This window comes from Oryzias melastigma, linkage group LG23, assembly GCF_002922805.2.
Source record: "Oryzias melastigma strain HK-1 linkage group LG23, ASM292280v2, whole genome shotgun sequence".
Taxonomy (NCBI): domain Eukaryota; kingdom Metazoa; phylum Chordata; class Actinopteri; order Beloniformes; family Adrianichthyidae; genus Oryzias; species Oryzias melastigma.
The window spans coordinates 2963732-2978094 of NC_050534.1; the positions used below are offsets into that span (position 1 = coordinate 2963732).

The window sequence follows — 14363 nt, forward strand, 5'->3', positions numbered from 1 at the left end:
ATGGCATTTGTAAATCGTGGTGTTTTATTGTGAAAAGTTGTTTATATTTTGAAAACAAACCGGATTTTCGAATAGATCTTGATGTAACTTCCAGTCAAAATTGATGTGGGTCGCTCGCGGCTCACGCAACAGAAAGACCAGACACTGAAACGATCCCGCCTTCAACGGAGAACCACGGCGCTCCGCGGCTGGTGTGAACCACAGAATAGATTAACAAGGACGCTGAATGGAAGCGGCCTCCATTCTGCGGCGCTTCCACGTCCAAAGTGAACCAGGCGCTACAGAGAACAGCAGGGATGGGCGACATGTCGCTACCAGTATCGGTATCGGCCGATATTTGCATAATTTGAGTTCATTAGTATCGGCTGAAAAAAAATCCACCAATATTGTTCTGACTGTTTCAGATACATTTGATTTTTGACATCATGGATACTTGTTCCTAATAGATCCTTGGCAATGAGAAGCTTATGATTCACAGTTACACGTAGTAGTCAGTACATGATCTGAATGCTTCCAGATATATTTTCAGAGATTAAAGTGATACTTGTATCTATAAGATTACTTGCTGTGTGGTAAAAAGGTCAAGTATAATGTGATTTTATAGTAAAAGAAAAGTTGTGCATTTCTAATAAAAAAAGGGAAAAATATATCTTTGTGTACGGAGCCATTTGGACTCGTTTCTACTAATCAAAACCTAGAAGGAGCCGTACAATCTTACTTTAGCCTTTAAGAAATTTAGATTTGCATTCATGACCTTCTTTTTTTCAATAATAAATATTAATTATGTCTACTTTTTGGCACAAAAAAATCAAATATATAAAAAGTACCTAGCATCTCTCAGAATGTGATATTTTTTTTACTTATTTTCAAAATAAAAGACGCTCTGTACCAAATAGGATCATCTCAGTGCAGCTCTGGCATACTGTGCAGTACAAGATACGTGCTTTTAACTCATAAAAGATCAAACTTTTTACCAAAGTTTTTCTTTGCATATAAAACCTGTTCATTCTGGAGGTAGAGTTGATCAAACAAGACGTCTTCAGGTCAACAGGGATGTAGCCGCACTCACCATGTGCCTCTTCCTGTTGCATGCCAGCTCCCCCCGCCTGTCCTCCCTCTGATGGATGACGGTTGCTGCAGGCTGTAACTTCCTGTGGAGACCACATCAATGTTCGTCTTTTACCGCTTCTGAGAACAGCCTCCAGGTAACCATGACAACCTGCTCAGCATCGCCGGCGATGCTTAGACACAAAATCTTTGACGTTCTGTATCTTTTTAACCATTAACACAATCATTCCAGTAGATTCTTCAGAATCTACTGGAATGATTGTGTTAACAATAAAAACATTATCTACATAACATTTTTCACAGATGTATCATGAATGAACCATGTTTAAACTATGGAAGAAGTACAAATAAACCACACCAAGAACACATGCATTTACTAAAGCATTGGGCCATCGGGTCAGCGCCACAGTCAGCACCCGCCGCGGGTCTTCATAGTGTTTTGTCTTAATTAAATAGTCATGCATCAATTATGCAATTCAAAAGCTACACATCGGTAGTACAGAGTAAAGTCCATTAGGAATACGTAGAACAGGAATTTGCTATTGCATTTTGCAAAAATGCCAAAATTGTACAAGATTTACGTCATAATTGCAGATAAACTACATAAAATATGCAAAGACTACATAATAATCACCCGACCAAAACCTTTTGAACAGCTCAAAATAAGGGCATAACGGATCACAAAACTCACGGTTCGGATCATTTTTCAGATCAGTAATAAGTGAAAAAAGCAACAGCAAAAAACAAGAAGATAAAATCCTAAATTAGTCTTTTGAAAAGCTTTAAAACATTTATTTGAGAAAACACATATAATGTACTTGATAGCATAAATATACTCACACATGTTTGAACTTTGAACATAAACAAACATGTAAAAACATGAAGTTTCTGTTATATTTATGCGTCTGGAGACCTAATCTACAAAAACTGAGAGAAAAAAAAGAAAGATGAATATGCTATTTTCACTCAACCCCACCGTGTCCAAATGAATTCTTAAATTCAAAAGTCTAAATTAAACTTTCATTATTTTTTGGTATTAACTGTAGTATTAAAACCACCTGTGGGAAAATGTAAATATTTCAAATAATTATTATTATTATTATCTGTAGAACATGTGCAGGTGAGGCGGTGCCATGCCCGCTTTTCCTGGTGATTTTTGATCCTGTTGGCTTGCCGTACTGCTTTCCCCTGACTGGACGTTCCTGCAGCGGAGCAGCGATTGTGGGACATCTAATGCTCCTCACTGGGAGATCTGAACCCAGACATGGAGACGGCACCGATACTTTTATTCAGCTCTTCAATATAAATAATCTTTCAGTTTCTGTGTCATCCATGACGAGTTCGAGAAAAGTTTTTGATTAAAGCTCCTCCCACACGCAACGGGATCTTCAGACCAAAAGCAGCAAATTTGATGCATGTTGAAACAAAGACATGAATTTGTGTGTGTGTGTGGGGGGGGTAGGTGTGTGTTAAGGGTGGTACCTGATGGCTGCGCTCAGGTTCTGGTGCCAGTCGTTCAGGTCCTCCTGGTTGTTGGACATCAGCAGAAGTTTGGCTTTGGGGAAGGTCAGCTAGAGGAAGACGTCATGTGTTACAACCAAAGGACAAACATTCTACGGACATTGAAGTGACTTTATTTTAACTGAATACTTCAGTTCATAGAAAAGGATCTCCATGCTCCTGCAGGTCAGAAAGACTCTCTGAGCAGGTCTCAAACAACACTAAGCTACCTCAACTGAACCCTGAAGAGACAAAGGAGAGAAAAACCAAACAACCACCTCCACCACTGAGATAACCAGATCTGCACAGACAGAACCATCTGGTTTGTCATCTCAATCTGCTGTTGTGACCACAGAGAAAACAAGAGAAGGTGAAGGCGGTCCACGCCTCTGAAGACGCCACCAGGTCATCTAAACAAAACGGTCATCAAGCACTGGAAGATACTGTAGAAGGTCCTTTGCATTTTGAAAAATATGGTTAGTAGTGCTGAAGGCGGAGCTTATTGACATCCATATGTTTACAATCTCTCCCGCTAGCTTACCTTCCCCAACAATCCCAATCATGACGAGCCGTACTGGAGCCATCCAGCCGTACAGCTATGATCCAGATTCCAGCCAATACAGAGTACCGGTCCAAAACCTTTCTAACACATTTAATAAATGAACAAATTTGATATAAATCCAGTTTTTCCACGATTTTTCTTTCATGAACCCTTATTTGCCATCTAACTGTAACTTCTGTGAAGTAGATTGAAGTGAAAACAGTGCGACTACAGGTTATATGAATTATCTATGTGAGAAAGTTTGGTGACTGTATATAAGACTGTATATTTTTGGAGGGATTTGCACCTCCAGTATCAGGGCAGACGCCTCAACAGGGCCAATAAACTGGTCAGCAAAGCCAAATATGACTGAAGAAGTGGCATCACTTATTGGTTAGTGATGCTCAGATGAGAGGAACTGTCATGGCGCTTTCCTACAGATGAAACCTGCCTGCAGAGATGTTCTCCTGGTCCAGGGTTTCTGCCAACTAACCAGCGTCTTCCTGAACCAGCAAGAGAGGATTAAACTGTCAAAGCTGAGGAGTGTGTTTCAGTTTCAACTAAAAGTGTTTCTTCTTTCATCTATTTGAGAGTTTTTGTGAGGAAATGACACATTTCGTTTCTATTTGAATTTCTCTGAGGGTCACACAGTGTCATCTTACAAACGTCACACCTTCAGGCAGATCAATGATCAAATACACAGAAATCTGCTGATAAAGGAGCCGATCCGTTAAAGGGTAACCAAACCCTAAATTCACTTTTATTGGCAGTTGACCTCTATGAATGGGCTTTAAAAGAGCTCTGTTGGTCATTGCCAAATTTTAATAATTTAAAATGAACCTGGTCGTTCTCGTGGGTATGGGAAATACCACTTTGGGGTTCATTATATTAAAAGAATGAACAGTAGAATGCACTTTAAACCACAAAAAGTAGAATTTTTATGATATGGTCCCTTTAAATAAATAAAAAAAACAATTACGTCATGTTTCCATTTATATTAAAGTCTCTGGCTTTTTCAATTCTGGGATTTTTTGTCGTGTTTGACTAAAAAGAACAACTAATTATAGTTTGACTGAATTAGTTTCCTTTAATGTTCTATTTCTAAAATATGCATGTTTAAATTTTAAAAATGTGCTTATTTTCAATAGTCAAAGCACACACACACACACACCACTATGAGTGGTTTGGAGTGTAGTGACATTAGGATGCCAGTAGAGGGCGGCCCAGACCAAGAATAAACATTGTTGAGAAGGAAACTGTGGCTGCTCACAGATTTGAGAAGACAAAACTCAAACTGATAATCACATCCATGTTTAAGGGAAAAGCAAAATAAGACCCTGTCAGAGTGTTAATCATCAGGTCCTGTTTTCTTGGATTTGGTTCACAGGAGAGAATCACTGTTCTGCAGGACACAAGAACTGAGCAGATAAAGAAAAGCTCAGGAGCACCAAGTAAAAAAAAGAGTTCCAACGCTCAAAAACGCTAAAAAAGCTCCTTTTTGGTCTTCCTCCAATCTCGTTCTTTACCAACTGTTCCTCCTCTTAATGTGTATCAGCAAGAGTCTAGCAATACATATCCCGATGCGTATTGTAATATATCCCAAGAGTGTACCAGTACAATTTTCAACTTTTTTTGTTAAAGACAAAAAACCTTAAATGTATTAAAAAATGTAATAACATTGTGAAATTAGTTTTACTAAATGATCACTGCGAGGCTGACTGGACATTTAACACAAGCTGGGGTTCTGGTGTAGCTGCTCAGAGGGTCAGTGTGTTGTGGTTTAAGTGGAACACTAAAGTAAGACGCTGAAGGGAGCTCTAAAACCATTTAATATCGCCATGTCATCATTTTAAATCGATACAAGTATCTCCAAACACAAATATCACAATATATCGCTGAATCGTTTCCCCCCTACAACCTCTAGTCCAAACCATCTCCATTTATCTCCACAACATCAAACAGTGAATATATGTTCCTCTAATGCAGGGGTGTCAAACTCAATCACACAGGGGGCCAAAATCCAAAACACACCTTAGGTCGCGGGCCAAACAGGATATACATTTATTGAACACTCTGAAACTACATTTTTAAAACTTGACATATTGAAAACATGACATTTTAAAGGGTAACCAAACACCAAATAAACTTTCTTTGGCTGATGACCTCTGTCAAAGGGGCTTTAAAAGTGCTGTCTGATGATCATTGCCAATTTTTTGACAAATGAAAATAAACTTGTTTAAATCACGAAAATGTAGTCATGTGCTGCCCCCTACAGGCTGGAACAAGGTATTTCAGTTAAATTTTGTGATTGGTCAACTTATGCAAGTCTCAGAGGTTTCACCCCATCATGCTCTGAGCTTCAGTAGAAAAGCCTCTTTGATTATGTAACGGCTAGTTGTGGTTGTGTTAGCTTTAGCATGGTTCGTAGTGTTCCCTTCAGTTGTCAAAAATCTACTGGCTTACACAACTCTCCAGAGGACTTGGAGGTTAGGGAACAGAGGTTGAGTGCAATTGGCAGTAAATCCACCAAACTCTGTCCTGATGATGAATTTATGAACATTTCACCGGGGATTGTTTGTTTAATACGTTGGCCTTTATTATTTATTATTAGCATTTTACCACTCTCAGACATGGGTGCAAACACTCAGCTGAGCCAGTGTGGTCCCAAGGTACGTTACCGCTGCCAGAATGTGTATCCCAGACACAATACGAGTGTTACAAAACAAATCAACAATGCCTGAGACCGGGGACACGCATTCTGGACGGGGGAACGTACCCTAGCACCACACCGGCTCCACTAGTCCCGCCTTCTTTTTGGCATTTTTTATATCTGGGTTGAGAATGGAGTCAGTCTCCAACTGGCCTGTTTGGTTAACCTTTAACGCAGATCAAACTTTGGAACACGGCCGGTACCAATACTCTAACCATAGCCTAGTCTGGTACCGCATTCAAAACCAGTACTGATCCGCATTTGGTACCAACTGTGGTACTGGGTTAAGGATAGGGTGCGGTCCATGTCCCGGTACTGGTTTGAAGCTCAGAGGTTGGGGATCCCTGATCTAATTTGAACAGCCAGCACATCAAAAAACGACGAGTTGGAGATGCTCAAAACATCAATATTTGACCCAGAGGGGTCCTTAACCAAACGTCTATATGTGACGACTTGGGAATGAGAATGTGCTGCAATCAAACCTCCATCTCTTCAGAGCAGGGGTCTCAAACTGGCGGCCCGCGGGCCATTTGCAGTCCTCAAGTCGATTTTTTGATGAAAGTCCAATGTCTACTAAGCAATATCTTCTGCATGTCCACGCTCCTTTGATGATAGCTTTGTATTTGCTGTGTGATGTTAGAGCTTTCTCTGCATTTGCTCTTGTCGTTGGATCTGGTCATCAGAAAAGTCCTTAGCAACAGTTGTCGTTAGCTCCTGTCGTTTCACAGAAGATATTGCTAAGTGGTACATAGTAGTGCTGGGCGATATGGAAAAAAAAATATCAGGATATAAGATATTTTATATCACGATAAGATATATATCACGAGAAAATAAAAGAGAGCACAGCTCCCGGTAAGGAGTCAGAAGAGAAACAGTCACGAGCTACGTCGTCATCCATGACTGTTTTCGCGATAGATTGATAAAGTCGCAGTGAAAATAAAAAGTTGCAGGGTACGCAACAAATCGTCCTGGAGGGTCTGGTAATGACATATTTGGCGTAATAATTGATCAAATTAGCTTAGCCCCACATAAACGATAGAGGAGAAATGGGATGATAGACACTTTTCTATCACCCACATGATAAATATCATCATATCACTCAGCACTAGTACATAGACATGAACAAATGTTCAATAAGCTTGTCCAGTAGACATAGACAGTGGACGTAAAAACATATTTTTGGCACAAATGGAATCCCATACGGCCCAGCCTCAACCAGATTCTGCCTTTAAGGTAAGTTCAAGGTAAGTTGAGTTTGAGACCCCTGCTGTAGATGTTCCTCCACCTGCTCCGTGCTCTCACTCTCTCACTACACACCACAGCATCATCTGCAAACATCATGATCCACGGAGACTCCTGTCTAGCCTCATGCATCAGTTCGTCCATCACAACAGAAACAGAAAGGGGTCAGGAGAAGGACCGGAAGTTACGCTGTGGTTCAAGTTTGATCCGGTTTTATATCAGATGCCCCTCCCCCATGAGCTGTGTCATGTTGTGCTGCTTAAAACCAGCCTGCAGCACTTACACCCAAAGAAGACTTGATTCATGGACTGCAAATTGAATTTGGACGGCTGCCATCTTGATGGTTTTCTTGAGTTTAACTTCTACATCATGGTACAGGAAGAAGGGCATTGGGGGGTGTGGGGGTTGTATGTATGTGTGTGTTTGTCGGGGGGGTCATAAAGTCCACCTACTGCTTCTTATGCATTTGGACAGATGAACATTAAGCTCATCGAACCCTAAAGCCGTCCCATACAGGGAGGGGGGAGGTTTGTCATAAAAATGAAGATTTCAAATTCAGCACGGTCTCATTAGAGGGTTCATTGAGTAGAGCCAAAAATGAGTAACTCATAAGATGAAGCACTTTCCATTTGGCAGACAGCCGTTATTTCCAGCATAAATAAATTTCACTTGTATTGCAGTGGGGTAATTAGAGATTTGTCAGGAAATCTGACCCTCTTAGGTGGTAATTACTTTGTATAATAAGAACGGCGGAGCAGAGAGCCTGATCGCTGCACATAATTTAGCTTGATTATTTATACATCAAAGAGAATCTGTCAGCCAAGTGGAAAAATATTCAAGCAGAGAGGGAATATTAGCATGAAGGAGGCAAAGGGAGAAGGTAGAGGAGGAAGGTTGAGAGTCAGAGGAGAAAAAGGCGAGGGCTGGGGGGGGCATAAATAATGGTCATTGCTTTGCTAACATATGTGAGTAAAAGGAAAAAAAAAACAGCCAGAAATTTTAATAAAAGATCTTTTTTCAAACTTTGCATATAGATTGCCATGGCATTTACAGCTGTCAAATTTAATTTGCCTTTAATTCTTCATGGTCCTGCATGGGGGGGGCCCTGAAGTGTTTACAGCCTTTTTCCTGAGGCTCAGGTAGACGCCCGGGATCAATAATGTGTCGTTATGAGAAATTATGTGTAATGCTATTGAGTATGCATGCGGGCCTCTGTGGGAGAAGAGGCTAATGAAATGCCATTTCTGCCATTAGATAAGCTGTAGAGAGATCCCAGAGAGCGGCGACAGGCTGGAGGAAGATGCATTTACTGCAGGCCTGGAAGAGACGCATTTGCAACTTAATCTGATCCAGCAACTGGAGGACTCTCTCACATGCGCATGCACGCGCACGTGTATGCACACACACACAAAGTAGCTACTCTCAGTAATTTCCTGGAGATTTATTCCAGCTTTAAACAAAACTATTACTTATCTAACCTTAAAATCAAACGTGACCTTTTTTGCAGTGGTGTAGTGGTTAGCCCTCTAGCCTCACAGTGCCAGGTTCAAATCCCAGCTGCATTCTTTCTGTGTGGAGTTTGCATGTTTTCCTCATGAATGGGTGGATTTTCTCCAGTTTCCACCCAAAGTCTTTTTGCTAAATTTGGTTGCTAAAGATGCTAAGGCTGCTTGTTGCTGCTTGAAGCTATTTGCAAAATGCTAAATTTGCTAAAAAAACTTAAACTTTCATTAAAGAATTATGAAAGACTGCTGAAGTTGGCCTAAATTTCTGAAAAAATTGTAGTAAAATTCTTATTGCTACCTATTTTGCAAAAAAACATGTAGTGTGCTGTTTAAATATGACCTAAACTCCAAATTAGCCCCAAAAATCTCAGTAAATGCCAAGTAAGCCTAAAAAGTTATCACCTTGCAAAAATAAAAGCTCAACACCAAAATAGTCAATAAATTGTCGGTAAATGCCTAATTAGTCAAAAACGTTAGCATGTTGCTAAAATATTAGAAAAATTCAAAATTTTGGTAAAAACCTCAGTTAACCAAAAACGTTAGCATGTTGCTAAAATATTAGAAAAAATCCAAGTTAGTGTAAAAAACCCTCAGTAGATAACTCTTAGTTAAAAACATTAGCATGTTTCTAAAATAATAAAAAAATGACAAATTAGCAAGTAGATGTAAATTAGCCAAATGAGCTAGTATAATGCTAATATAACAGCATAAACACAAATTACTTTAAAATTTCTGTAAATGATGGTTTCAAAGTAGTTTTTGAAGAATTTACCTCTCACTTCCTGTGGGGTGTGTTTTACTCAATATTCTAAAAACTATAGAGTTATTTAATACTAAAAGTACGAGCAGTAATGTCCTGAACAAGCTTAACGGTTCAATACCAAGATTGCTGAAATCACTGTAAAGCATTTACACTATGAAGTGGGTTCAGAAAATTGGCTGGATGACGTTTATTGGAAACTTTGACCTCAGAATGCTGAGACTTTAGCTTGGAGGGCTTTGATTTTAGCTCCTGTCGGGCCAGGGACCCAAATAGAACAAGTCATATCAGAACTGAACAGAAACCATGGCTCTAGCAGCACATTCTAGAGTTCAACGAGTATAGCCCGGCAGTCACATGACTACACCCTGAGCGAAATGGTCTAAGATGGCAGCTCAAAGCAAAGTAGTCCATTCACAGACAAGCATTAAAATCTCTAGATGACTTTTTGTTGTGTGAGGCTGGAAAATCCTTCTTTCATTTATTTCTGGGTGGAAAACTGAGAAATGTGGTTAAAAAAAACTGTCCTCCATGATTAGACCTGGATTGTTTAGGAGCATGTGAGGCTGATGACTTACGCTGAGCAGGCCTCCTTTGCTCCTGGTGTGTCCAAAGACCTTTTCAACGCTGCAGTCCTGCAGGGGGTAAGCGTGCTGGCCAACAAACTTCTCCCCGTTGGTAAGTTCCAGGGGGCTGCAGCGCTTGGCCTGCAGGAGCATGTCAGAGAAGAGGAAAAACATCCTGGGCTTGGCACCGTCACCTTTTTGGGGAACCATGTTCAGCCAGCCCTCGCGGATGTACCACCTCCCTGTGGAAGGAGACATTCCAAATGAGACTTTCAGTTTAGTCGTTTGTCATGTTCTCAAATATAGAAAATAAAGGTCCAACTGTTTACTTGAATGAACGTTATATTTACACTCGGCTGAAAATGAGTTTTTCATTGCTCTCGCTGCTAGGTGTCACCATGTAGATACTTTATGTAAACAATGTACAACTTTGTAACTCTCAACAGAATTAACCAAAAACAATCGCACAACTGTTTTATATTATGAAAGGGATAAAGCTCAACGAGGTGTTCTCATAAATTGATGGTGTACACCGGGCTGATGGGGTTGGACGGTAATCTGTGAAATAAGGTATGTTAACATAATATGGTATTAATAAGAAGTTTGTGGTCAATATATATTTATTTTTTTTGATTCAAGTGTTTTTTTTTGTGTTATATTAAAGCAAAGGTTTCGCTTTTGTTTGTTTCCCTAAATGAGCGAGATTGAAAAAATAACCCTTGGTGATGTAAAAGTTAAGGTTGGAAGTCTTTTATAATAAGAAACCTTTATTAAGCTGCTTCTCAGTTGTATTTTGACCTTTTACTGTGCCACAATGCCACACATGTAAATGAAAATACCTAAAAATAAGGCAACTATTTGATCAAAATCAAATGAATTACTTACAGGTCACAATTAATAATTGAAAAAAAGAACTAATCGCATGACAGCACTAGTTAGTCGTCTCGAGTATTTTAATATCTGTAAGAATATCTGGAATTGAGAGATGTCATTAGGGTCTTCTTTTTATAAAAAAACCTCAATGAGCACATTTTTGATGTTATGTGTGTTGTAAAATACTTTATAGGTTTTCATAAATATTAGGGCTGTCAACGTTACTACATGGAATCAGTCAAAAAAAATATTTAACTACACTCCCCAAAATAACCGTCTTCCGCCGGTTCAGGCTTCCATGGTGTGCGTCAATGTCTGATAATGCTCACTTCGTCTGACATTATCCTGTTTATAACATGGTCACTTACAAAATAAATAAATATTCAATTGATTTTTAGTACTTTATTCTAGCAATTTTTCAGATTAGATTACTTTTTCACAAAAGGCGGACTATATGATAGGTAATCCGGCCTGTTGTTACGGTAACACATAAAACACGTCGATAGGCAGCAGTAGCAAAAAAAAAAAAGCAAAATATAAACTGATTGTCACGATAGGTTCAACAAAGCATCAGTTCAGACAGAAGGTTAACCACCAAGATCATGAAGCAAAAGTCTGTTTGGAAGAACTTCTTCTTTTTTTTTACCCAGCAGCCAATCAGAATCGAGTATTCTCCCAGACCATTTAGATTGCAGAAACAAAATGTTTGTTTCTTATGGTTATATGTCAGCATTTTTGTTTTCTTGGAGTAATACTGCAGATATCTGGGTTAACATTTGAAAAATGTAAACATTTTGGACAACAAAAGTAAATCAAACATTTTCTCTCTGGCCTGTTTTTGAATAAAAGCCACATATTGACGTATAAAATTTACCTCTTAAAACATTGTGATTAATCATAATTAATCACCACACAAAAATGTGATTAATCAGGTTTTTTTTCAGTGGACAGCCTTAATAGAAAAATTATGTTCTAAATGTACAGCTTTGTGTGTGATTTCATATTGTGATTATTCATAGATAATAAGTGGTTGGCAAAAAATGTAACTTATAAAAAAACATTATTTGCTAGTAATTGTGATACATTTTTTCCAGATTTGCAAACAATTAGTTCATTTTTTTTATCGATTCCCGGCCCTAATTTTAAAAGCTTTTTGATGAATTGTAAACTTTTATTTTGCTAATTTGTTCCTTCATTTTCTTTTAACTGATCCCAAAAATGATCTGAACCGTGACTCTAAACAGGACAAGATTTGAATATTTTTGTGATCCATCGCATCTCAACTTGATTTGTTTAATAAAAAATGCTTTAATAACTGTCACAATTTCTCATTGAAGCAAACTGAAAAATGACTAATACCTCACATGTTCTGTTGAATTGGGTTTAATGTGACATAAATGCCCCCCCACAGAAACAAACTGTGCTGTACGCATGTCCAATTGACTGAGGCTGTGCGACTCCCTTCTGTCCCACAGAGCTACTTAATATGTCTGAGAGGCCCTGATGCTTCTCTGGTGTTAAAAGGCAGAGCTTTTCTTTTCCCCACATTAGAGGCGGTGACGGTGGGGAGGAAGGAGAATGGGTCGGCGTGGGGTCGCGGCGTGTGGAGCGTCTGCAGCAGCTCTGAAGTCTGCCTGGTGGGACAGGAGCTTTATTGGCTAAAAAGGCTGCCTGCGGTCCGGCGGAGGCTTGAGAACTTGGATGAGAGAAAGCTTTTGAAACTTTGCACGCCGACATTAGAAAGATGAGCAGCTATTCATGGTTCCCTCTTCAGCCGGCGCAAAGACCTCCACACAAGAACACATTAAACCCGCCTGCATATCCAACGCACAGACCCCGTCACAAACACACTTTTCCCTCCTTTTTATCTTTTGGTCTGTGAGACGAAGCTGGACTCTAATTGGTCCTGGGGGAAACTGGCAGGGCGAGGAGCACAACAATGAGGCCAGATTCTCTGGAGACAAACACCAGGAGGGGGAGTGTCAGGAAGAAAAGAGCCACCTCTTCACAAGAAGGGAGAGAATGAAGAAGAGAGATAAAAAGACAGCAGGGAGAGTTCACATAAATGAGCTCTTTTAGTTTGATAAAACTATTGACAAAATTGTCTAGAAGTTTGGTTCCCAATTCTCATTAAACTTACAGATTTACTAAATTAGTTTAGGCGTTCATCCAAAGTTGCAGTCACTCTTGGTCTGATCCAGGTCTGGTTTCCTCTGGTGGTCCTCTTGGTTCACCTGAACTCTGGTTCTTTTGAGCTCAAACGTTTATTCACCTGCAAATGAACTCTGGTGCGGCATACTTAAGCATGAATGCAGATGGATGAGTCATGGACCAAAGGAGGAGGAGAAACCACATATGCCTCATGTAGGGCTTGGCGACGTAACGTTAACGATAGATATCGTCAGCATTTCTTTTAGCACTCAATCTAATAGAGAGAATCCGGTTGTTTTTCAAAATAAAAGATTTCTAACTCAAAAAGAAAAAAAAAACGGTATAATTTATTAGTTCTTCTGCAGCCCGGTCCACGTATCCACGGATCGGCACCGGTCCGCGACCCGGTGGTTGGGGACCACTGAACTAAAAGACACAACTGCTCCCCCTTTGAGATGAACCCTCTCCTCTCTACAAATCTCCATGGAGAAGCCAAAAATAGTGGTGTAGGGAAAAATCGATTCATATATCATGATATTTTGTTTGGTGATACTTGTATTGATTTAAAATGTTGACATGATGATATTTAATTATTTATGAGTGTCCTTCACCGTCTTACTTTGGTTTTCCACCTAAACCTCCAACCGCTAGTTGGTAGCAGAGGATACCGAGTCCCTTTGGGGAGTTCTGAACTGCAACAAGAACAAGAAGTTTTGACTTGGGATGGGTACTGAACTGAAACTCTGAGCCACGTTGCCAGTATAATGTATAAACGCAGATATAAACAAACTTTTCTTAAGCTATCAAAAAAAAACAACCATGAATTTGTGGGTTAAAGCAATTTGTTTATGAGATACATTTGCAGTCCTTAATGTAGAGATCAATAAATAAAATGGATTTTACCATTATGTTGCAATGAAAGATGTATTAATATTCAGGTAGTTTTTTTTCTCTAAAAAAAAAAAAAAAAGTGAAAAATTGCGCTGGTATAGTCTTGGGATATATCGTGATATGTATCGCATCAAGAGACACTTCGGGATGTATACCGTATCATGATATACGCAGCGTCGTGAGACACGTATCGGGATATGTATCGTATCAAGAGACACGTATCGTGATATGTATCATATCGTGAGACATTTATCGGGATATGTATCGTATCAAGAGACACATATCGGGATATGTACCGTATCGTGATATACCCAGTGCCGTGAGACATGTATCGTGATATGTATTGTATCATGAGACATGTATCGTGATATGTATTGTATCGTGAGACATGTATCGTGATATGTATCGTATCGCCAGATTCTTGCCTATACACACTTTTACCCACTAACTCGGAGCACCAACACATTCCCATCCCCAAGTCGTCACATATTGATAAATTGTTTAAGGACCCCTCCGGGTCAGTTTTTGATGTTTTAAGTGTACCCCAATTCATTGT

At 39.5% G+C, this 14363-nt stretch overlaps 1 protein-coding gene across 1 annotated transcript in view; it reads right to left on the minus strand.

Moving 5' to 3' along the window:
* arhgef39 (Rho guanine nucleotide exchange factor (GEF) 39) overlaps positions 1-14363 on the minus strand; it is a 55281-nt gene that overhangs the window by 1911 nt on the left and 39007 nt on the right. Inside the window, exons 8-10 of the mRNA XM_024282467.2 lie at positions 9905-10134; positions 2551-2639; positions 1070-1151 (exon numbers count right to left, since the gene is read on the minus strand). Of these exons, the coding sequence (XP_024138235.1) occupies positions 1070-1151; positions 2551-2639; positions 9905-10134 (401 nt within the window). The remainder of the gene's footprint in view (positions 1-1069; positions 1152-2550; positions 2640-9904; positions 10135-14363) is intronic.